Source organism: Labeo rohita, chromosome 16 (genome assembly GCF_022985175.1).
Source record: "Labeo rohita strain BAU-BD-2019 chromosome 16, IGBB_LRoh.1.0, whole genome shotgun sequence".
Taxonomy (NCBI): domain Eukaryota; kingdom Metazoa; phylum Chordata; class Actinopteri; order Cypriniformes; family Cyprinidae; genus Labeo; species Labeo rohita.
The window spans coordinates 4,724,939-4,750,871 of NC_066884.1; the positions used below are offsets into that span (position 1 = coordinate 4,724,939).

At 34.8% G+C, this 25,933-nt stretch overlaps 1 protein-coding gene across 4 annotated transcripts in view; it reads left to right on the forward strand.

Annotated features, from left to right (window-relative positions):
- The window catches only part of csmd3a (CUB and Sushi multiple domains 3a), a 352,779-nt gene that overhangs the window by 115,316 nt on the left and 211,530 nt on the right, over window positions 1–25,933 (forward strand). For all 4 annotated transcript variants that reach the window (XM_051131369.1, XM_051131372.1, XM_051131371.1 and 1 more), the window contains exons 12-20: window positions 2,289–2,401; window positions 2,517–2,699; window positions 7,020–7,346; window positions 7,942–8,136; window positions 12,528–12,666; window positions 15,506–15,693; window positions 16,265–16,453; window positions 21,137–21,253; window positions 23,244–23,459. In XM_051131369.1, the coding sequence (XP_050987326.1) occupies window positions 2,289–2,401; window positions 2,517–2,699; window positions 7,020–7,346; window positions 7,942–8,136; window positions 12,528–12,666; window positions 15,506–15,693; window positions 16,265–16,453; window positions 21,137–21,253; window positions 23,244–23,459 (1,667 nt within the window). The remainder of the gene's footprint in view (window positions 1–2,288; window positions 2,402–2,516; window positions 2,700–7,019; window positions 7,347–7,941; window positions 8,137–12,527; window positions 12,667–15,505; window positions 15,694–16,264; window positions 16,454–21,136; window positions 21,254–23,243; window positions 23,460–25,933) is intronic.

The following is a 25,933-nucleotide window of genomic DNA, read 5'->3' on the forward strand; positions in this document are numbered from 1 at the left end:
AAAGACTCTCACTGCCAGAACACTAATACATACTGTAAAGCTCAATTAATGCCTTTCTTCGGGTTTGTGCTGGTCAAATTGGTTTAGTACTTTTATAATCTCTTATTTACACACTTGCATAAAAGTACCATTGAAATTACTACAGTACAGTGTCCAGAAATTATTTTCTGTATTGGACATAATCGCTTGGTATTTTTTGCCACCATGTTTTTATAGATACTATCATGATGCGAATACTATGGTATTTTTTAAGTACCTACATAAAGTACTATTCTAATATGGTGTTTTTAGACATGTACAATGGTATTCTATAATTTTTAAAGACATTTTTCATGGTGCTAATGGATGCTACCATGGAACATCCATCTATCTATCTATCTATCTATCTATCTATCTATCTATCTATCTATCTATCTATCTATCTATCTATCTATCTATCTATCTCAAAAATGACTGTGGTAGTACCATGGTATAGTTATGGTTTCAAATAGTAATGTAATACCACTTAATAAATGAAATACACCTTGGTAGTAAAAAGATCATGTTCCATGAAGATATTTTGTAAATTTCCTACCATAAATATATCAAAACTTGATTTTTGATTAGTAATATGCATTGCTAAGATCTTCATTTGAACAACTATAAAGGTGATTTTCTTAATATTTAGATTTTTTAAACCCTCAGATTGCAGATTTTCAAATAGTTGTATCTAGAACAATTACTGTCCTACCCTTACAAAGCATACATTAATAGAAAACTTATTTATTCAGATTTCATGTGAAATATAAAACCCTTATGACTGTTTTTGTGGTCCAGTGTCACATTTTTTAATAAATACCATGACTATTCCATGATATTGTTGTATATATATCAAGTCTTTTTTTAAGAAATAAATACTTTTATTCATTAAGGATACAATAAATTGATGCGAAGTAACACTTTTACCTACATTGCTGCAAAATACTTCAAATAAACCTTTTTTCTATGCATCAAAGAATCCTGAAAATAAAAGTATCACCGTTTCCTCAAAAATATTAAGCAGAAACTGTTTTTAACACTGGTAATAATAAGAAACAATTCTTGAGCAGCAAATGAGCATATTAGAATGATTTCTGAAGGATCATGTGACACTGAAGACTGGAGTAATGATGCTGAAAATTCAGCTTTGTATCACAAAAATAAATTATGTTTTACAATATAGTCAAATACAAAACAGAACAACCTCTTGCAGAATCTGTGAAAATCTGAATAATTTTAACAAAATAAGAGAGATCATGAAAATGCATGCTATTTTTTATTTAGTACTGTCCTGAGTAAGATATTTTACGTAAAAGATGTTTACATATAGTCCACAAGAAAAAAAACAAAAAACAAATAACCCCCTGCAAAAGTTTGGGAACCCTTGGTTCTTAATACTGATGCTCCAGAAGGAAACACGATGCATTAAGAGCCAAGGGGTGAAAACTTTTGAACAGGATGAAGATGTTCCATTTAGTACTGCCCTTTGGAAGCAACAGAACATACTTGTATGTTTACCGGAAGTCAAATTAAGTACAATTTACCTTGATCTTCAAATTACAAAAAGTTTTCATCCCCTGGCTCTTAATACATTGTGTTTCTTTCTGGAGCACCTGTGAATATTTGAACCTTTTTTAACAGTTGTGTTTGAGTCCCTCGGATGTCCTCGGTGTGAAAAGATGAATCTCAAAATCATACAGTCATTGCTGGAAAGGGTTCAAATATGCAAAAGGAAAACTGAAGAATTTGCAGGACCTGGAGGATTTTTCTAAAGAACAGTGCTCAGTTTTACTGTTCAGAACAAACAGGGGACTCATGAAAAACCATCACAAAACAACAACAACAAAAAAAAAACAATCGTGGATCATCCAGGTTACCACACACAGTATTAAGAACCAAGGGTTCCCAAACTTTTGCAGGGGGTTGTTTTAATAATTTCAGCTATTTTTTTGTCTTGTGACTATATGTAAACATATTTATGTAAAATATCTTACTCAGGACAGGTACTAAATAGAAAATAACATGCATTTTGTATGATCTCTCTTATTTAAATTATTGACATTTTCTCTGCAAGGGGTTCCCAAACTTTTGCATAAAACTGTAAATACCATGGTATATAAATATAATAATCATTAAGTACTATAGCATATATCAGAGTACCATAATATTGGCGTCTGACTGCATTTTTGTAGCATGGTGCTGACAGAGTAGTGTTTTGTATTCTAAGCTCATAGACTCTTTATTTTCTTTTGTTCACTCTGCATGGACAGGTTAACGGGCAGTTTCGTCCCTGACCTCATCGTCAGTATGACCCATCAAATGTGGCTGCATTTGCAGTCTGATGAAAGTGTGGGCTCTATTGGCTTTAAGATCAACTATAAAGGTGAGTCTGTTCTCTGCCTGAGCTTCTTAGAGTGCCCACATAAATCACTCTGCTGGCTCAAAAGCTTTACTGCTGTTTTTCTACCTCCTCTCCCGTCTCTATCGCCTACCTACAGAAATTGACAAGGAAAGTTGCGGGGATCCCGGCATCCCTCTGTACGGACTCCGAGAGGGCGGGGGCTTCTCCAACGGAGACGTGCTGCGCTTTGAATGCCAGTTCGGATTCGAGCTCATTGGCGAACGAATGATTTCCTGTCAGAATAACAATCAGTGGTCTGCTAACATTCCCATCTGTATATGTGAGTGCTGCTAGACGCTTCTCTATCATTATTTATGGGCTTTGAAGCCCAAATGTTTTTTAAATCTCTGGAAAAAGGAGATTTTGAACAAAACAAAACATCTGAGCATTTTTTCTCTTATTCATGCAATGAGATTTGAGGGTGATTGAGACTGTCGAGCTGCAAAAAGTACCATAAAAGTGTTTTCAAGTTTTCTGAATAACATTGCATGAAGAATAAGCTGGAATTCAAGTCGATGGTTATGTAGTTAACTAAAACTAAACCCATTAAGTCCATAACTAAGAAAACAAAACATCAATTTCACCTAGTTGCCAAAATAACTAAAACTGACTCTATATATACTCTCCATATGTCCTATTAAATCCTGGAAAGTTTTTTCTTCGAAAGTCGTAATTGTAATGTGATTTCTGTTGCTTTAGTCAGAATAAAAATAGCCGCTTTGAGCAATTTCATTTTTCTTTCTCTCAGACTAGAAGCTTTTTAAGTGCTAATGCAACAAAACGAAGAGCAAAGAATGTGCATTAATGGTGTAATCGATGCTTTATGTATTTTATCATTCTCATGCTGCCACAGAGAATGATGGGAAATGTTGTCTTATAGAAGCCTGTTGCTTCATTAACTGGCTAAGTGAGTAGTATTTTCTGCTGAACCCAATAAAATGACCCAACAAGTTGAGCCCAGCATCATTTGTGTTATAAATAAATAAATAAATAAATAAATAAATAAATAAATAACCCAGCACCTTACAAACAACCCAATAAAATTACTCAACAAGTTGAACCCAGCATTTGGGTTAGAAAAAGCAACCCAGCACCTGGGTAAATAATAGTAAAAACAACCTAATAAAATGATCCAATGGGCTGAACCCAGCATTTGGGTTAAAAAATAACCCAGCACCTGGGTAAAAAAAATATTAAAAACAACCCAATAAAATGACCCAACAAACTGAACAAACCATTTGGGTAAAAAAAAAAAAAAACAGCATTTTTTTTTTAAGTGTATCAATAACAACTTCATGATATTATGTATCAAAGTTGAAGAAAAGAAAAAAATGGTACCACTTTAAAATAAGGCTCCATTAGTTAATGTTAGGTAGTGTATTAACTAACATGAACAAACAATTAACAGTGCATTACAGTATTTAATAATCTTTATTTATTTCAGTGAATGAAAATACAGTCATTCGTTGTTTGTTCATTAATTCACAGTGCATTATGTTAACACACACAATAGTTGAGCTAAGGTAACTAAAGTAGTCAACTAATGTTAACCAGTGAGCCTTATTGTAAAGTGTTACCAAAAAAATAAAATCACTTAAAGGTAATCCAGAGTTGCAGATTATGGCATCATTCTGACAAGGCTTGAAAGCTAGCACAAGTCCTTCTAGAAAGTTCTTAAGAGCTTGGTAGTCATAATTACTATGTGAAGTGCATTTAAGTAATCATAACATGGACATGTCGCCGATTCGTGTTGCCATGATGTAATTTTCCTGCCAACTGCGACTAAGATGAATGGGAAATACTACCGTTTAGCTCTCTCCAGGTACATTAGGCCTTGTGTGTTCAGGAAATAATTTAAGACCACAGTTCTCCATCCATCCTCGCTAGCTCATTACGAAGATGAGCGCTGACGACCCTTTGAATCTTTCCGAGTCGGTGAAACACGTCTAAATGAAATGATGTCAAGAGGTCGGACTAATTAAAACCGTGTTTTATGTCGGTGAGTGTAAACAAAACAACCGCCGCACCGTTAAATATGGCTAACAGACTCGAAAGGACAGCTGCGCTCTGGCAGCTGATAAGATGACAATTCTCTGGGAGCCTGACAAGTAAACAGCACCAAAGAGCAATACCATTTCAAGAGTTTGAAAATTCCCAGCGTGCCCTGCACAATGCAGTTTAATACAATTACTGCTTCTATTACAATAGAAGAATCCCTCAGGAAAATAGGTGCAGCATCTTTTCTATTTGCAACCCTGCTGTCACACGTCAGCGTTTTAGATATTGCTTAAAGCAAGACACTAGGATAAAAAATTAACTTACAGATATCAGGATACTTTCCCCAGTTGATTAAAGCAATTGTTTTGTATTACAAGTTCTGAAATGATATGTTTAAATATGCAATTAACTTATTAACTAATTAACTAATTAAATATGCACTCATTTGCATGCAGTTCCAAAAATTGGAACATTGGGTAACTAGGTTCTTGTTTTATTTAGCTGACATATTAGAGTTTAAGATTTTACAGAGGCTCTCTTATTATCACTCCATAAATCAGAAAATACTACCAGTAGCCAGGAAAAATAGATTTTCATAGATGTCATTTTATGCATTAAATGTTATATAAATAAGGGGAATGATATTTGAGCAAACGCCTCTCTAAAAACCATTAGAATATAGATTGGAATAAAACTGTAAGGTTCAGCTGATGAAGTAGGGATTTTTATTACAATAAATAGGAATAAAATGTTATATAAATCAGGCAAATAATATATGAACAACCCTCTCTGTAAAACTTTTCAGAATATACATGGGAATAAAACTTTAAAGTGCTGCTGAAACAGATTTCTGAGAAAACGGCCTTCAGAGATACGGTTCATAATTGAAATCTACAGATACAAAGAGATAAAGTGCAATAAAACGAATGCTTAAGTATGTAGTATGGATGTTTTCTGTACACTATTCTAAAAAAAGAAACATTATGAAAGCAAATCAATCCAAAATCTCTACACTGATGAGTGCATGAAAAAAAACCCAGTGGTTTTAACTGTAGTGTCTTACCTTAACTTGCAGCTATGAGGTTTTAACCAAATTTGATGCCTTTAAAGGTGACATATCATGACAGTCTGACTTTTTCCATGTTTAAGTGCTATGACAACGGTGTACCAGTTCTAACACCATGGCAAAAGTTCAAGCAAAGCATGCTAAATGTTCTGTCGTTGGCTGTACAGATGGGCACAGAACACTATTTAGAGTCCCAGCCTCAGAGGAGACAAGAAAGCAGTGGATTTATTGATTTATTTACTGTATATTACGCTGCTGCCACACAGATCTAATATAAACATGCCATTTCTTTCCCAAATGTTTATCTTCACAAACATAACCAACTGTTTTTGTAACTCCTGTGTGTTTTTAACATAAACTTGTATGTAACTGACAGTTTAAGCGCAATAAGACATGAAGGAGAACTCAGTTAAGTACTCACACACATGTTATGTTACAGCCGCTTTCTGTGCTCGTGCATCGAAAAGGTGCGCACAGAAAGCCATATATCAGAACTTTAAACTAATATGGTTTAAAAGGCATGATTTCAGTGCCATAGACATGATAATTAAAACCAAACAGATGTTTTTTTTAGCAGAGTATCTGAGATACGAGCTGTAAAGGCACAGGCCTACACCGTAAAAAATGACAGTAAATGTAACGGTAAAAGACTGTAAAAATGCTACTGTAAAATCCTGTTAAATGGTTAAAGGTAAATTCCCCTACTGTATATGGTGAAAAACTGTATTGGACGTTGGATGTAATTTTACGGTAGTATACCGTTTTTTTTTTTAAAGTGAAACTAACCATAAATTGACATTCTCAGAATTTCCTACGTTACATTTCAAATTTTATGTTTTTTGTTGAAATAACTGTTTATTCTTAGTTTTTTTCTTATCAGTTTTGTATATCAGGGTTGCATGTTACATCTAATGTTGTTAAATAAATGTTTATTGCATTATTTCAGTTTCATGTGTGTTACCATGATAGTGTTAATGTGTGAATGACACTGTGCACCTTATATGTTAGTATTTAAAAGCAGCTTGTGATGGGCTTTAGTTTATCATGTGACTTTTTCATCACCACCTGCTTTTGGTGGTTATCAAGTGTATTACAAAGGTACAAAATAGATTTGCATCAGTTAATTAAATTCTGGTATTTAAATGTAAATTTAAGTTAAAACGGTAACACCTAAAATGTTGCTACCGTATTTTTACAGTAAAATTCCGGCAACCACAGCTAACGTTTTTTTACTGTAATTCTGTTTTTTGTTTTTACAGTGTATTCTGGAAAAGGGGGCAGGGAGCAGCAGCTCATTTGATTTTAAAGAGACATGCACAAAAACAGCGTGTTTCTGCTTCCGCTCAAAATAGCCATATTCAAATTAATATAATAAATGATCTATGGGATATTTTGATCTGAAACATCATAGACACCTTCACAGAGATTTATATTACATATTGTAAAAAGGGACATAATAGATCTCCTTTAAAATGAATTTAGTCTTTGCTGCTTTTGACCTTCACATAACTGATTAGCATCTCCTCCCTCTCTTAGTTCCCTGTATGTCCAACTTCACGGCCGCAATGGGAACCGTTTTGTCTCCGGACTATCCGGAGGGCTACGGTAACAACCTCAACTGTGTCTGGCTAATCATTGCTGAACCGGGCAGCCGTATCCATCTGGCCTTCAACGATTTTGACCTGGAGCCTCCCTACGACTTCCTGACGGTGAGGGACGGGGAGCTGGCGGACGCTGTGGTGTTGGGACGCTTCTCTGGGGCGGAAGTGCCATCGCACCTCACTAGCAACTCCAACATCCTCCAGCTGGAGTTCCAGGCCGACCACTCAATGTCCGGACGAGGATTTAACATTACGTATAGCAGTGAGTGCTCCTTTCTGTATATGTGTGTGTATATATATATATATACTAAGTATAACTATAATGTTATTTTAAAATTTATTTTAATTAAAATGTTATTTTAATTTTACTTATGTAATTTTATATCACATTTTTGTTATATTTTATATATATATATATATATATATTTATATATATATTTATGTTAAACTGTTCTAAACTAAAGTTCTGGGAAAAAGAATTCTGAAAAAAGAATTAATACTCTTAAAAAATTTTGTTTGCTAACAACATTTTTGGCTTGCGAAGCATTGTCTTCAATCTGATTCAGAAAAGCCATCAAATAGGACATATGGAAGGACATATTTTTCTCGATTGAATTCATAAGCCATTTATCCAGCAGCATCAAACAACTTAATCCTGTTCGCTGAACGTCATACCATTAGCTCAGCCAAAATAATCCTCAAATGCCTTGTGCGACGTACACAACCCTAGTGTTTACCCACAATCCGCTGTTTCCTACAGTGTGATATTCCATTATGCATTCGCTCTTTTCTTTCCATTTCATTAAGTAAGTCACGTTGCAAGTAACAAGCTCTCTGCTTTGATGTTATTTGTTCAGCGTTTGGACACAATGAGTGCCCGGATCCCGGAGTGCCTATGAATGCCAAGCGCTTTGGTAATAATTTCCAGCTGGGAAGCTCTATATCAGTGGTGTGTGAGGAGGGCTTCATAAAGACGCAAGGCTCGGATACTATTGTGTGTGAACTGGAGGCGGGAAAGGTGATGTGGAGTGGTTTGATCCCCAAATGTGAAGGTAGGTTTCAAAAGTGTTTGTGTCCTCTAATCTTTTCTGTGGAAGAAAGTTATCAAAGCGGAGCTCAGGCAACGATGGCCTTTGAGTAGCCTTTGGATGTTTTCCAGAAAGATTGTCGAATTATCTAAATTGCATCCCTTGAACTCATAGAAAAGTGGTTTAGTTCCACTTATTATCTGAGTTGTTGTATCAACAGTACAAAAGACAAAGGAAAATGCTGAAAAACATTCTGTAAACACCAGCTCTGATGAGAAAATAATACTTACCTGCACCTGCATCTAACAAGGGTTTGTAAGTTACACTGTTATTTCCACAGGTGAAGGATACTCTTAACAACTAAGTTAAGTGGAGTGCCTAAAATATGCTGGTCTTACCTGGTTTACAATGGGAATAACTGATTTGACCAGCTAAAATACTTGGTTGAGAACCCTTTAAAACCATAACTAGTTATTAAAAATGTTAGACCAGCTAAGACCAGCCAGCCAACCTGAGCTGGTTTTACCTTTTTTGACAGCAGAGATGCCTTGTACTGTGATAAAATGACTGTAAGACATGGCCACTGCCTCATGCCTAAATGGATGAGTTATGTTGCCTTCACATGCTATCGGAATTATCGTAAATACAAGTTTCCTAATCGGAAATTGGACATGAGCGGCCTCTCAAGTCGTATTTACTACTGGGAAACTCACTGCTGGGAGATAATTTTGATACTTGAGTTTCCGAGTAGGCCATAAACTTTAAAGGAGAAGTCCACTTCCAGACAGCAATTTACAGAGAATGTACTCACCCCCTTGTTATCCAAGATGTTCATGTCTTTCTTTCTTCAGTCGTAAAGAAATAGTTTTTTGAGGAAAACATTTCAGGTTTTTTCTCCATATAATGGACTTCATTGGTGCACAGATTTTGAACTTCCAAAATTCAGTTTAAATCCCAAATGCGGTTGTATATGATCCCAGCCGAGGAAGAAGGGTCTTATCTTTCTAAACAATTGGTTATTTTCATAAAAATAATGCAATTTATATACTTTTTTATGTCAAACGCTCGTCTTGTCTTGCCTGAACTCTGTTTCCTCACAAAACACAATTTCTTTATGACTGAAGAAGGAAAGACATTAACATCTTGGATGACAAGGCTATGAGTACATTATCTTCTGTAAATTGTTGTTCTGGAAGTGGACCTCTCCTTTAAAGATGATGGAGCGGACAATGATTGCTGCTGTCAGTGCTATTCTTTATTATAGCACTGACAGCTATATATGAACAATCATTTGAAGCATATTGTAGCCTATGTACTGTATTATAAGCAGTAAAATAAGCATGCGTTTGACCGAAATTCCAGATTCGACAGCACGCTGACTATCTAGCACAGTGTTTATGGTTATCAACCAATCGAATAATATGTTTTATATTTTTCGACAAGAAATAACTTGAATGCAACAAGCTTGTATTCATGACTTTATAAGTGGGAAATAGGACATTTCCAATAGCATGTGAAGGCAGCATTACTAGCAAATTTGTGTGACAAAAAGTTGAGAATTTTGACTGTCGAATGGTGTGTTCAAGTTATGTCGGAAGATCATATTTACGAGTTGAAAGCACATGAATGCCACCAAAATGTTGTAATATTGAGTGGGAAGCTGAACTTTTTCTAAGCTGTGAGTATTTGAGTAAGTGGTGTGTCAGTGAGAAAGAAAAAATGGGGGATGCATCAGATTTAATGTATGTACTGAAATGGCAAATTTCGATACATCATTTTGTAGAAGTGGAGCTAAACGTTTTTATATTTTTATATTTCAACCAAAGTGATTTAAGAACACCTGACGCTGTAATTGCAACTTCTTGCAACTTGTGAATACGAACTTTTCAGAAGGCCTTGAATGCACCAACACATCTGTACCTTATTGATTAAAGGTGCTATAAGCAGCCAATTATCTAAATTAAATGGACCTTTTTATTTACTTAAATCACACTTCTTTGCTAAACCTCTCTCTACAAAGACATTAAGAGTAAAATTCTCCAGAGACCCTCAGAAAGTGTCAAGTTTTTGGCTAGTTACCATATGCAACTGTTGTAGAGATTAATGAAAATGCTGACAGAGTGCAGTTAGCTTTCTCTGTGCTAACAGAAAGCCAGTTTAGTCTAGTTTTAGCATTTTTTTTTTTTTTTTTTTTACATTTTTACAAGATGCTTAAAGTGCTTGAATTTGACTTGTTGAAATTTAAGGCCTGGAAAATCCTTGAAAATAGCAACATTTCTGAGATACTTGAAAAGTGCTTGAATTATTGAACTAATGAAAATAACTATGAAATAAGTGCTTAATTTTTTTCCTTAATGTCTTTTCACGCAAAATTCACACAGTTAAAATAACAAAATACATTTTTTTCTTATTTCAGTTAATAAAACTAGTAAAAAACGGAAAATAAAAAAAAAAACGTATAAAACATGAAACTAGCGAGCTAGTCAATTATGCTGGAACCACTCAGATTGATTCAAACTTGTGACTTCGATTATGTATTTGTTAAAATCAATGTAAGACAGCCACTGCTTCATGCCTAAGGAATAAGTATAAGTGCTTTACGAAAGTATGGTTGGTAGTTACATGTTTTAACTAGGGCTGTCAAACGATTAATCGTGATTAATCGCATACAAACAAAAGTTTGAGTTTTCCTAATATATGTTTGTGTACTGTGTGTAATTATTATGTATATATAAAAACAAACACATTTATGTGTATATTTAAAAAATATTTGCAAGTATGTGTATTTATTATAACTTTTAAATAATTTATATTAGATATAAATACAAATATTTTGTACATAAATAACATTTCTCTTAAATATATACATTAATTTGTGTGTATTTATATATACATAATAATTACACACAGTACACACACATATACTAGTTAAACTCAAACTTTTATTTTTTTTTAAGTGATTATCCGCGATTAATCATTTGACAGCCCTAGTTTTAACATTGACAACTGCACCTTATTGATTAATTGTGCTATAATCGTAACATTTTGGTAACTTTCACCTTTAGGTTCACATCCCTGTTGAAAAAAACAGCATATAACAGCATAAAACAGCGATCACTTGCATTTTTTTTTCAGTGGAAACAATTTAAAATATGCCGTTATAGATCATTCGGAACTGTAAAGGGTCTCACAATATCAATGTAAAAAGTTGTGATTTTATAAAATAAAGAAAACAAACATGTTGCGCTGTCTGCTGTCTCAAAAATGAACCGAATACATGCATCACAGGCATGATAAATATATATGTAGAAAGCTTTAAATTACTACTTAACGAAATAAAACTAATAAAAAACTTCCATTATGTAGCTAATCCGTAAAGATGCATTTATCTCTAAAGGCTCATCCAATGAGGAGATGGCGAGTAAGGATCGTTAACTACATCCTTAAAACACTGACTCAGAAAATACTAGTTTATTAATAAATAATTAAAAAATATCCTTACTTTTTCCCCCGACACATTCATGTTAATTACTTTTGCCGGTGCTTTGTGGCAAGCTTTAGCCTGTTGCGTGCACTTGAACGTGGATCTCTAACAGCTGCGCTGAAGGCACTTGCGCTCGCTGCTGCTGCTGACGGGACACTAAACACCATCCAAACCGCTCTTGACAGTCCCAGTAGCCTGGTCTCGTGTTGTTTCCACCTATTTTTTTTTAAACAATGTTGATATATGTCTAAAATCTAAAAAGAAAGAGAAGCCTAAAACAGGCCAGATGCCCGGCGTGCATCTGAACTATGACGAAAATTGGCCCGAAGCCCAGCCCTAGGGGCGTGAAAAACTCGGCTGAAATGCAGGGCTCTAATACGTCTTAAAAGTGGAACACGGAAATATCATGGATGTACTAAAAAAATGTTTTATGTACTCTGTATTATTTCCTAATGGTTTCTTAATACCCCCCCCAACCCTCCCATGCATACAGCACCCCCAACCTAAAACATCTTCCCATGCCCCTGCCCTAAAGTGTCAAGTTTTTGGCCACTTACCAAGTTCAGCTGTTGTAGAGATAAATGTTAACACTCAGCTAGCAATTATGCTAACAGATTTTAAAAACTTCTTTTGACTGACATGCAATAAAAGTGTTTCTGAATGGATAAAAAAAAAGTGTGGTATGCTCCCCTGGCCATTTTTTCCTGCTGTTTACAAACACTGGTTTGATTTCTCAAGATGATCATTTTAGTGAAATCTGTCAGGCAACAGGAGCGTTTTGTGCGTCTTATTAAAAAACTGCTTACAGCACCTTCAAATCAAGAACTTTTTAATCTCCACAGACACTGTACAGCAAAAATAGTTTCTTTGCTAAATCGTAGTGTTCTAATAAACATTCTTCTGGCATTTATATATAAAATGTTTCCTGCAGCGCCCTGCGGAGGCCATTTCACCGCTCCGGTGGGAGTCATTCTGTCCCCGGGGTGGCCTGGCTACTACAAAGATTCCCTGAGCTGTGAGTGGGTCATCGAGGCCGAGGTGGGACGCTCCATCAAGATAAGCTTTGACAGGTCTGTTGGATAGCTCTGAGAATAGCAACACACAGAGGCATTATTTGGATTCATGTCTGGAGGCATCAGCTCTCCAAGGCGACAAATCATTTCGGCACATATCATGTTAGAAAAAGCAGAAGCAGCAACGTATTCATAGCCGTCTTCATCCGGGGTCCTTTGGGTGTGAAGGCCGCGTGGGTTTTTATAAAGTCTCAGTGTAACAGCCTGCCGAGTTAATAAAGTATAATGTCAAATGTAATTGAATCGTAAGCCTCGGCCGATCTCGGCAAAGTTCACATGTAGAAACGTCTGAAGGATGCTATTGCTTCCGAGTAATGTTTGTCATAGCGCATAGACTCAAAGCGCAAGGGAGACGGTCACCATTAGTGTCTGTATAAATGATTACATACTGTTATGTCGACGGGCTTGATCCATACGCGCGCCGTTCGCCGTATAAATCTATCGCTGAGCGTGGTGCCCATCGAGGCCGTCTGTGAAAGGAAAATGGAATTAATCTATATCTAGTTACAAATGGTTGACTTTATTTCATTAGCACTGCAATGCTTCCCTTGAGTAGGGCATTGAAATAGCATCAGATCTGGAGTTTGATCTAACAGACTCCTGGGAGCGGACGCTTCGAGACGTATCACAAAAGCAGAGGACTCGACTGGGCGAGCAGAGATTGGGTTTCTCCGACAGTGGGGTTGTTGTCTTTTCACCGAAAACGTTTAAATTCTGTCATCTTTTACGCACCCTTGTGTACACCAGTCCTGTAGGACTTTCTTCTGTAAAATGCAAAAGAAGATATTAAGTTAAATGCGTTGGCTGCTCTTTTCTGTGAAATAAATGAGAATGTGGACCAAAAAAACATTAACTAAATATATTATTTTATGTTATTTTCATTATTTTAAGGTATTAGGGCTGCCCCGTAATAGTCGATTGCTGTTAGTCCACCAGAAGAGACCTGTTTAAAAATTTTATTAGTTGCTTAGTCGCAGAAAAAAAATTCAAAATCCACAGGAAGTGCTCAGTTTTGCTCATACAGATAAAAGTAATTAATCTTTCGAACCTGTAAAAACCCTTTGTTTGTTTGTGTGCACTCACAAAAAAATCGAAGCGTTGCGCTTTTGTAAAATAATGAAAGCAAACAGGATGTGATTTCTGCCATCTCGGTCTCTGTGAACTTGTGCGCGTCAAGAAAAAAATTAACCGAAACTCTCTGTACTTGCTTTACAGACACAATACAGTATATCTATAGAGAGCGAAATGTCTACTTTAAAATAAACCAATTCAAATGGTAAACAAATATTCTCCGATTTTGTAATCCGTATGAAGCATGCATACGGGCGAATCACTACTGTCATCACTTAAGCCAAAAACAAAGAAGGCACTAGTTTATCAATAAATTATTATGTTAATGCAGCCTCCTTTCTGTTTTTCCAGACAAATTCATAATCATTACTTCTGCCAGTGTGCTGTGCAAGCTTTGTGTGAGCGCTTAAGTGCTAATTAGGTTGTGTAGGCAATTAAAGGCTCATTATTATGATTTTAAAGGATTTATTAATAAACGTGTGATTAGTTGACTAATGCTTAAAATGAATGACTACTAGTCAGTCGAGGGCAGCCCTACCTAGTTATGTGATTTGTTTGAGCAATAGAGATGCAATATGCCAAATTTTATGCTGATTATGTTTTTTAAGTGAATTTTTAAGTGAAATGCAACCTAAATTTTAGCATCTTTACAGTATATAGACTAAAATGTAAAATTTAGGTGGATGTAAATGTATTTAAACATCATTGTTGTTCCCTGAAACTTCCCCACTCTACAACTCAAAATGTACTGTTAATAAAAAAATATTATAATCTTAACATATATTATTTTAGTTCATCTCTCTCTCTCTCTTTATTTATATATATATATATATATATATATATATATATAACATAAAATATATAAATGTGACTCTGGAACAAAAAAACAGTCATAAGGGTCATTTTTTTAAATAAAAGAAATAAATAAATAAGCTTTTGATGTATGTTTTGTTAGGATAGGACAATATCTGGCCAAGATACAACTATTTGAAACTCTGGAATCTGAGGATGCAAAAAAATCTAAATTGTGAGAAAATCGCCTTTAAATTTGTCCAAATGAAGTTCTTAGCAATGCATATTACTAATCAAAATGTCTTCTTGGAACATGATTTTTAAAAGAAAAACAATAATTTTGATCCATAAATGTATTTTTGGCTATTGCTACAAATTTACTTGTGCTACTTAAGACTGTTTTTGTGGTCCAGGGTCACATATATATAATTTCAAATTAAATATATTACATTTTGCTCTATAACATAATGATAACACGATTTTAAAGAACTTGGAATGTGGATGCTCTAGTCTTACATAATTTATAATAATAAAAATGATAATTGTATAGTGCTTTCAGACCTTGATTATTATTATATATACGTTCACTGTTTGGAAGAGAGAAACTAGGGCATTATGTAAAAGGTGTTATTTTGCTGAAAAGAGAAAGCCATAAAGGTTTGGAACAACATGAGAGTGAGTAAATGCCCATATTTTCATTATTAGCTCAACTATTCCATTAAAGCAGGCTCACTGCAGCAAATCTGTGTTTATTCGCACATCACAAAGCGGTTTGATCCCATCAATAAACAGCAGCGTGAACACTGGCTGCGCCTGTGACTTCTCATTAAAAGAGGCGGTCAATGAGGAACAGTTGGGCAGCCATGGGTAATGAGCTGTGTATGTGTTTGCGTGTGTGTATGGAAACACATTTCACATTGTAATTTTTATTATCTCTTTTCTTTGATCTGTTTTCTTCTTTTTTTCCCGGCAGGTTCCAGACAGAACTCAATTATGACTTTCTAGAGGTTCACGATGGGCCTAATCTCCTCTCGCCCCTAATCGCCTCTCTAAATGGCACCCAAGTCCCTCAGTTCCTGTTCAGCAGCGGCAACTTCCTGTATCTTCTTTTCACCACCGATAACAGTCGCTCTAACAGTGGCTTTAAGCTCTTTTATGAAAGTGAGTCAGCCGCTTTATAGACCGGGCGCCTTTTGCCTGAGAAATGATATTTCAACCTGAATCGTATCTGTCTCTCCACACAAGCAAACAGCTTGAGGATTTCTCTTTGTAGTATTCTGTCTCACTCTCTATTTCTTGCCTATTCTGTCTTTTTCTCTTCCTTTTTCCACCCCATTTTTTTTTTTTTCCCATTTGGTGTGCCTTACTGGCTTGACAAAAATGCATTTGTATTGCCAAACCACTGCAGCATATGTGCATACAATGCAAATTACATACTTAATTTAATAGTGGTGCTGGACTAAGTAAGTAACATTAACACATGAAGTAATAATAAATATAATTTGCAATGCAACGCAATGCATGTCAGTGCAATGCAATGCAATGCAGCGAAATGCAATGCAATAAAATGCAATGCAACACAATGCAATGCAATGAAATGTCATTTTCAAGTAAGTTTACATAGTTTTTTATTTGCCTTTAATGCACAATAAAATGAAACTGTAAATGAAATTGACTGTCTCTGTAACTAAATTATGTAAAATAATCTCATTTTGTGTTTGTTGTGCTTCAGGCGTCACTCTGGACACTCACTCATGTTTAGATCCCGGCGTGCCCGTAAATGGAATACGTTACGGGCAGGACTTGGCCATCGGTTCGGTGGTGTGGTTTGGCTGCGAGCCCGGATACAGACTGAGCCACGAGGAGCAGTTGGTCTGTGAGAAGAACCACTGGTGGAGCCACCCTCTGCCGACATGTGACGGTAAGCTGTCATCTCAATTACACGTCTCAATTAGACTAATTAACGCTGCTCATTTAAACGGTTCTGTGATTTCTACATTCACAACAATTTCAAGAATATTTCGTAGCATTTTAATTGAAGTCTGGCTGTATACACGTGTATCATTCTCATCACGCTCGATTCAGACTGCAGAACTACATCTCATCTAAAACATAATTTCTCTGACAGCAGGAAACATCAGTTCTGAATAAAACCAGTTCCGTTGAAACTTAAATCAGTGTAATTGCTGACTGGTTATTTGTATAACAGTTTATTTAAAGATACACATTCAGGACATAAAAATAAGTATGGTGCCAAAAATTATATTATATATTTAGGACCTGTTATTGTCCTGTGTCAAAAGAATAATTAAAGGAGTCATTAAGGAACTGGAATCGTAATGATTCCCTTCCCTATGCATTATATATAGAGGCTTCAACTTGAGTGTTACTGCATATTCTATTCTTAAAAAGTCTGTGAGTCTGAGTTTTCAAAGTTTTGTCGTTTTTATGAGCAGCTGTGGCGCTATGAGAGCTGACAAAAGTCTCCATCTATTCAGCTAGACATAATTGTCAGCATAAGTGTGAATTATAAACCAGAAGAATCCCCTAGTAATGTTTGGTTTGCCACCAGACTTCCGACCAATACTCTGAACTCTCTGTCAAGATATCTAGTACTTGTCTCATTCCTAAATCTTTCTTCAAGTAAGCGTGAAACTGCCATCCACACACTGTTTTGCTTGTATAATGTGACATTTCTGAATGACACAAGAAGTTCAATGAAATAAAATGTAGAACCAGACTTGATTTTATCTGTCAGGAATTTATTGGCTCAGGAGAATTCGTACTCGCCAAACATTTTTTTCTTAAGGGTAACAATAAGACCAGGAACTTTAACAAGAAAATAAACAGGGTCCTTTTTGTTGTCTTTAACCTCCTGGTAAAATATTCGTGTTTCCGAAAGGGCACTCTTAGCAGGTCTGGCCCATTTGGCGTATTCATTTTTAATGACTTCATGTCATTCTGAATTAACTGAATATGGAGGAAATATTTTGGGTACTTCACGGTGCCGAAGGGAAGAAAGAAAGAGATTTAGGCAGATGTTGAGCCCGAGGCACTAGACTCTTTTATCGTCTCACGGGGAGTGACACTGACATTCATTATCATTAAAGGTGAAATCGCTGAGGAAATCTGCCTTCGTTCCTTGAATTCTGAAGTTCAGGTCTTAGTTTGGACATCTCAAGAAGCACTAACTGTCACTGCATCCCAGTTTGCATACTCTGGCTCTGCTCCAAAATTTTGTGGCATTTTAAGGCACAAGTGTGCTCCCAGAAAGAGAATGCTAGCTTCATTATGCAGCCTTCTGGAATGCCTTCTTTTTGTCAAGTATACTAAGGCAGAATAGTTTATGGATGGAGCAGTCCCAAAATGCATTGTGAAGAACTCAGTGAAATGGTGGTTAAATGTGGCCATGGCTATATTTACAATTTATTTAGGATTGTTTACACATTGATAATAATAATCGTGGTAAACGTAGTGTTGTATTGTTAGCTTAGCTATATGCTAATATATACAGTTGTCAAAAGTTTACATCCCCCTTTTCAGAATCTGCAAAATGTTAATTATTTTACCAAAATAAAAGGGATCAAATGAACTGCATGTTGTTGTTTATTTAGTACTGACCTGAATAAGATATTTCACATAAGACATTTACATATAGTCCAGAAAATAATAGTTGAATTTATAAAAATGATCCTGTTCAGAAGTTTACATATGCTTGATTCTTAATACTGTGTTGTTACATGAATGATCCACAGCTGTGTTTTTTTTGTTTAGTGATAATTGTTCATGAGTCCCATGTTTGTCCACAACAGTTAAACTGCCAAAAAAAAATCCTTCAGGTCGCACAAATTCTTTGGTTTTCCAGAATTTTTGTGTATTTTCCTGGTGGAAAAAAACAGCATATGCTGTTTTGATGCTGGTTTAAGATGGTCCTTTGCTGGTTTATGCTGGTCATTAGCTGGTCATGTAGCTGGTCAAGGACCAGCATAAACCAGCAAAGGACCAGCATAAACCAGCAAAGGACCGTCTTAAACCAGCATAAAAACATACCTTACCAGCATCCCAGCATCAAAACATACCTACCAGCATATGCTGTTTTTTTCAACAGGGTTGAAGATCAGGGTACATTTTAACTTATTTTGTCTTCTGGGAAACATGTAAGTATCTTCTGTAACCTCTGAAGGGCAGTACTAAATGATATGATATTTCGGCAAAATAAGAAAAATGTACACCTCTTCATTCTGTTCAAAAGTTTTAACCCCCTGGCTCTTAATGCATTGTTTTTCCTTTTGGAGCATCAGTGAGCGTTTGAACCTTCTGTAATAGTTGCATATGAGTCCCTCAGTTTTCCTCAGTGTGAAAAGAGGGATCTCAAAATAATACAGAATTTTTCTGAGGAACAGCAGGCAGTTTAACTGTTCAGGACAAACAAGGGACTCAACTATCACTAAACAACAACAACAGGAAAAACTTACTATATGCCCCTAAAATTCAAGATATTGGGGGAAAATGCCCTAGTACGGGTTTTTGTTTCATATTTATATCATAGGATATAGTTAAAATGTTTCAATATGTGCGATATTGCAATGAGTGCAATATTGCTTGAGTGCTGTTTTTGTGTAAAAACAGTGATAAATGTAACAAGTGTAAATGTGATATTGACTTTATGCAGTAGTTCGATGGATTTTGTGGTGCATGGTTACATATATGTATTGTACAAGATTTGTATGTAAAGTACATACTTTTAGTATGCTGTAAAGTAATGTCAAATTGATGCAGCCCTACATCTCTGAGTTAAAGCAGTGCTTCAGTATTTTTCAGATCTGAAGGACTCCATTTCCCACCTAAAGCGTTTTCATTCAAGCACATTGTCTGAAAACGTTAGCTCAGTTTCAAAATGATTTTCTGTTTGATTTCATGGTGTTATCTCTGGCTGTTAGTTAGTTCTCTCAGTCAAGTCTTAGCATGAGCCTAAAATGTATTTCCTAAGTTTGACCATTACTCAAGATCTATATTTGCCCCAATCAATAGCCTAAGCCCTGCCGAGATAATGCCACCAGCCTATTTTAGCTTTTGCTTTAGCAGGAGAACCTATGATAAGGTTTCTTGAGACACCTTGAGTCGCTTTCAATTGACAGACTGTGTTCAGAAGAAACACAATTAGAGATGAGCCATGAGTTTCAGATTTTCTGATTGCACTTGCGTCACCAAGAGTTTATCCGATGCATGTGATTGTCTCGCCAATTTGTTCATCTGCAGTGTCACTCCAACATTTCATTGGCACATTGTTAGTACGCTTAAAAATGTATCCAATTTCACTCTGTTGTTTGCACATAAATCTGAAATATTTTATAAAAAAGAATGGGATGGATATGAAATACTTTTTAATTTTACATTATTTGTGCATCATTTATGCATTTGGCAGACAGTTTTGTCTTATGTATTTTTCTAAATGACTTCATGCATTACTTTCTTTGTTTATTTATGTGTTTATTTAATTTTTCATCTGCAATGTGCACAAATTTCATGTAAATTACCACATTCATTTCAATGCACCAACGCACCGTTTTACAGAAAGAGCCCAACAAAGCAGAATTAATTTCTTTTGTAAATCATTTGTAAAACCATTCTTACATAAATTGCTGTATTCAGTTCAGTGTGCCATTTTGCATGAATATTGGACCATTCCAAACACAAATGTCTGTGCAAATTGTTTAGAAAACCGTTCTTACCTAACCTTACGTGAGGAAACCATTCTGACCTAAAATTGCATTCATTTTACATGACTGCTTTTAACAATGATTTTGCCCTTGGTTTTACAAATAATTTGCACAAAATTGTTATTTATACATCATTTATGCAGACACTTTTGTAAGCTTTTTTTTTTTTTTTTAAATGGGCTAATGCATTCCCTGGGAATCAAACCCATGATTTTGATTGTTTGAGCTACAGAAATGATCTTTCATAGACATCTCAATGACGTGTGTCGACTTTTTTTTGTGCAATTAGAGTTTCAAAGTTTCTGAAATTCACTATTATTAGGAGTGTTTGCTAAGCCAAGTGTCATTATTACTTTTACTCTTATAATGAGATTTGATCTCTAAACCTTAACTCATCCCAGATTGTTTTCGTGAAAATAAATGCGCAGACATGCATCAAAGAAGAATGCCATCGAGACCTGTAGTTGGACTCTTCCGACTCAAGCCAGTGAGCAACCACTTTGAAACGGCATAGCAATACTCATGCAATCATCCATAACCTCCTAGCACAATGGCAGAGAGTTTTGCATGGACAGTAGCACTCACTCATTTTCTTAGGAAAACTTTTATAGACAAAGTAAAGTGGTTGTGACCTTTGCAGAAGACAACGGCAGGTGGAAAGTAGCTCAGAGTAGAAGAAATTCTCGTTACTCTCGTTAACCTTTCGGTGGTATTTTTACTTCCGGTGAAGGTTACTCTGCTCTTTGAATTCCCTCAGCTGAACACTGCTTATCTCAACAGAATTCCTTAAAGCAGAGCACTGAAAGCGATACGAGAACAGTTGCATATGTGCTTCCTGTAAAGTTTCAGATCTTTTTTAAGATTCTGCATGTGTCTTCCTGCAGCTCTGTGCGGAGGCGATGTCCGGGGCCCAGAGGGCATCATCCTCTCTCCTGGCTTTCCAGAGCTCTATCCCAACTCATTAAACTGCACATGGACTCTGGAGGTCAGCCATGGCAAAGGTGCGTACATAGGAGATTTCTTTTTATGCTATCAGTAGAAGGCAAGAGCTTGCTTGTGACATCAGATCTGTCAGAGATCATTTTTTAGGTGTCCGTGAACACATACAAGTGTGTATTTTTATTTACTGAACAGACACAGTGTGTGTGTGTGTATGTGTGCTGTATAAATGCATCTTTTATCCACTGTATGTGTGGAACTTGATTTAAAACTTTTAGTTTTATATTTTTATTTTAACGAATCAATATCCATTCTTAAATCCCAAGACTGTTCTTTTAGTCTGCTGTTTTAGTTAATGCATGAACAAAACTTCACTGAACATTGCAAGTCGCATCATTTAATTTCTGTCCATTTTATTCTGAAATTCAAACAATGAATACAAATTTGACACTCTTTGAGAGGTGCTGTATAGGCTTCTCAGTTCATACGACAGCGTGGAGCATAAATGAATATGATAATTCCTTCCTCTTTACTACTAGTTATAACATTTTTTATTTAAACATTATATATTTATTTATTTTCGATTGCACCAAATTTTTAAGGTTTTTTTTTTTGCAAGAATAACATGAAATTCAAATAAATAAATAAATAAATAAATAAATAAATACTGTAGCTTATCTGACATGAAAATTATGTTGTTGTTTTTCTTTGCATTTTTTCTTTTCTTTCTTTCTTTTTTTTATTTTAAGGAAAAATGTGAAATATTTTTACAAAACTGTTTTCTATTCAATTAAGCTCCAAAAAAGGTCAAAATTTTTTGATTAAACTATTCCTTTAAGGTCAGCATGATGCATTAGATGACACATCGTATTGATTGAAAGCATCTGCATCTGCACAACATTTTATGCCAATTGTTGCATTCAGTTTGATGTAAAACTTTACAAATAGTGCCGGCCATTCTGAACAAAGCAAACTAAATTTTTCTATTAATCATTCATAAACCATTGTTACATGAATTTACATACATGTGACAAATGTTACAAAACATTGAGATACACAATTGTTTGTAAAACAAACCAGTGTGTGTGTATATACTGTATAAATGCATCTTTTATCCACTGTATGTGTGGAAATTGATTTAAAACTTTTAGTTTTATATCTTTATTTTAACGAATCAATATCCATTCTTAAATCCCAAGACTGTTCTTTTAGTCTGCTGTTTTAGTTAATGCATGAACAAAACTTCACTGAACATTGCAAGTCGCATCATTTAATTTCTGTCCATTTTATTCTGAAATTCAAACAATAAATACAAATTTGACACTCTTTGAGAGATGCTGTATATGCTTCTCAGTTCAAACATAAATGAATATGATAGTTTGTTCCTCTTTACTACTAGTTATAACACAAAATAACAGTGAATGAACACCTCATCTCTTTATTTATTTATCTTCGATTGCACCAAATTTTTAAGTGTTTTTTTTTTTTTTGTAAGAATAACATGAAATTCCAATAAATAAATAAATAAATACTGTAGTTTATCTGACATGAAAAGTATGCATTTTTGCACCCCAGTGTCAATTCAATCTGTTGTGCTTTTATTTTATTTATTTTTTTTAAAGAAAATATTTTCATAAAACTGTTTTCTATTCAACTAAGCTCCAAAAAAGGTCAAAAGTAAAATTTTTTTGATTAAACTATTCCTTTAAGGTCAGCATGATGCATTAGATAACACATCGTTCTGATTGAAAGCATCTGCAATACACAACATTTTATGCCAATTGTTGCATTCAATTTGATGTAATAGAGCCGGCCATTCTGAACAAAGCAAATTGAATTTTTCTACTAATCATTCATAAACCATTGCTACATGAATTTACATAATCAGCTCAGTGTGACAAATGTTACAAAACATTGAGATACACAATTGTTTGTAAAACAAACCTTAAAGATTCCAAGTTCTTAAAGATTCCAAGTCATTTACTTTGACATGAAGCATCCTACTGAGGAAGTAAATAAAGGGTGTCCTCGTCTGATAACTCTTCTTCTCAGGTGTGCAGTTCACGTTTCATGCGTTTCACCTGGAGGATCACCATGACTACCTGCTCCTGACGGAGAACGGCAGTTTTGTGCGGCCCCTCGCCCGGCTCACCGGTTCACAACGACCCCCGCCAGTCAACGCCGGGCTCTACGGCAACTTCAAGGCTCAGCTTCGGTTCATTTCAGACTTTTCCATCTCCTTCCAGGGTTTCAACATCTCGTTCTCAGGTGAATGAATCAATGTATCCCATGTGAATTTATGGGTCATTTTAACTGATTGATTGATTGATTCTTACTTGTATTTATTTATTTATTTATTTATTCATTAATTCGTACTTTTTGTTTATTTATTCTTTATTTATACTTTTATTCTTACTTGATTGTATTTATTTATTTACTTATTCTTACTTTACGTATTTATTTATCCATGCTTTTATTCTTTGATTTTATTTATTTATTTATTTATTTTAGTAATTCATTCATTCATTCATTGTTACTTTTAATTTTATTTGTTCTTTCTTGTATTTATCTTTTTATTCTTACTTGTTTTTATTTATTTGTTTGGTTATTCATTCATTCATTATTTATTTGTTTGTTGACTTATTTATTTATTTATTATTCTTGTGTTTATTTATTTATCCTTTTATTTGTACTTGATTTGTTTGTTTGTTTATTTATTTATATTTTTATTTATTATTTGTATTTATTTATCCTTTTATTCTTACTTGATTTTATTTATTTGTTTATTTATTTTCAATTGCACCAAATCCCAACCTCATACTTTTGTTTAGTTTTTTTTTTTTTTTTTTTTTTTTTTTTTGCAAAGAATAACAGAAAATTCTAAGAAATACAGTAGTTTATCTGACATGAAAATTATGCTTTTTTTTTGCACACCAGTGTCATTCTAAGCTGGCATGCTGTTATTTTTTTGAGGAAAAATGTGAAGTATTTTTACAAACCTGTTTTCCATTTAACTAAGCTCTAAAGAAGGGTCGAAAATCATCAGCAGAGCAAACGTTTTTGACTAAACTATTCCTTTAAGGTCAGCATGACACACCGTTCTGACTGAAAGTATCTGCAATGCACAAAATTTTATGTAAATTGTTGCATTCAATTTGATGTTACAGTTGATGAATAGAGCCGCCCATTCTGAACAAAGCAAATTGAATTTTTTAATTAATCATTCATAAACCATTCGTACATGAATTGACATAATATGTTCAGCGTTACAATTGTTTGTAAAACCATTTTTACCTAAATTGTGAAATGGTAAATTCATTCTCACCTAAAAAATTGAAATGCAGAATTGAAATGTTTCTTTAATGATTTAGTGATAGCTGTTCCCATCCATTTAGTAGCAGATCTACTAATGAATCTTAATCTGAGGATGATATCGAAGGTTATTCTAGGACAAGAGCAGCCGCAATCATCATCGGTGCCTACAAGCCTGTTTCTATGAAAAGTCATAGCAGCAATTAGATATAGATGGTTCTTGGTACATTGATAAAGGTAATCAATTGGCAACAGCTTGAGCTTCGTCTCAGTGGCTTATTGAAAGTCTGAGACTTATCAGTGTTGCCGGCAGTCTTCTCGTCAGACTTTAGCGGTGAACTGCTGCCTGATATTAGAGCTGGCTTTGGGCTGCGTTTTTCATTAGTCACAGATCCCCACTGGATCATCCTGCTGCGCTGCACGGTCACCACCGCATACCCACTGGGCACTGGGTTAAACTGGGCTGCCGTCTAATGGAATTAGTTGATGCACCTTTTGACGTAAATGTGGAAAAGAAACCTATTTGGCAGCTACATAGGAGCTCATCGTCGACAAACCGGCAGGAAGCCAGCCAAATACCTGTTTGTGACTGTTACAGTAAATTTTGCTAATACTTTACTTGAAGCCTTTATATATAATGCATTATAAAAGTAGTTGTAATGCATAAATTATGCCTTGTAATGCACCCTATAATGCACTGTATGATCTCATGAATAATTAGAACTACAGTTAAATTGCATTAGAATATTTATCTATTCATTGCTACAGCTTTAGAAAGTACAATGCATTAAAACAAATGACTAACAAATCTTCAAGTATTATACTTTTTAATTTTGATTACTATTATTTATGAAATGATATAATGCATTACAACATACATTATGAATACCTTTAGAAGGTATTATGCATGAAAACTATAAAGACTAAGTAAATTATCCTTTACCTCAGAAGCCGAAATGACGCCACACTTTACACCGAGGCGGGAGCAGGAACTATTCTTTCATCCTCAATTAACGCTAACATTAGTGGCGTGCCCATATGCTAGTATTTTCTGTCACTGTTTAAGTTCAGAGATAAGAAGACTGCAATGTAGCGGTCAGGATATACACTCACAATGAAGCAAATGTCATGAATCTTGTATTATTATTTTTTTTTAATTCAATATTCCATTTTTGAGAATCGATACAGTATCGCCAAACAAAATATCGCGATACACACGTGTATCGATATTTTCTTACTCCTCTAGAAAGTAATATAAATAAACTGAAATTTAAAAAAACAACAATAAAAACTACAGAATTTACACTTAAATAAAATGAAAAACACAAACACAACAAAATTACTATAATTGTGTGTATATAAATTAGAGTGAATATATATATAATTACTATAATTGTAATTTACGTGTAGTACTGTATATGTATGTGTGT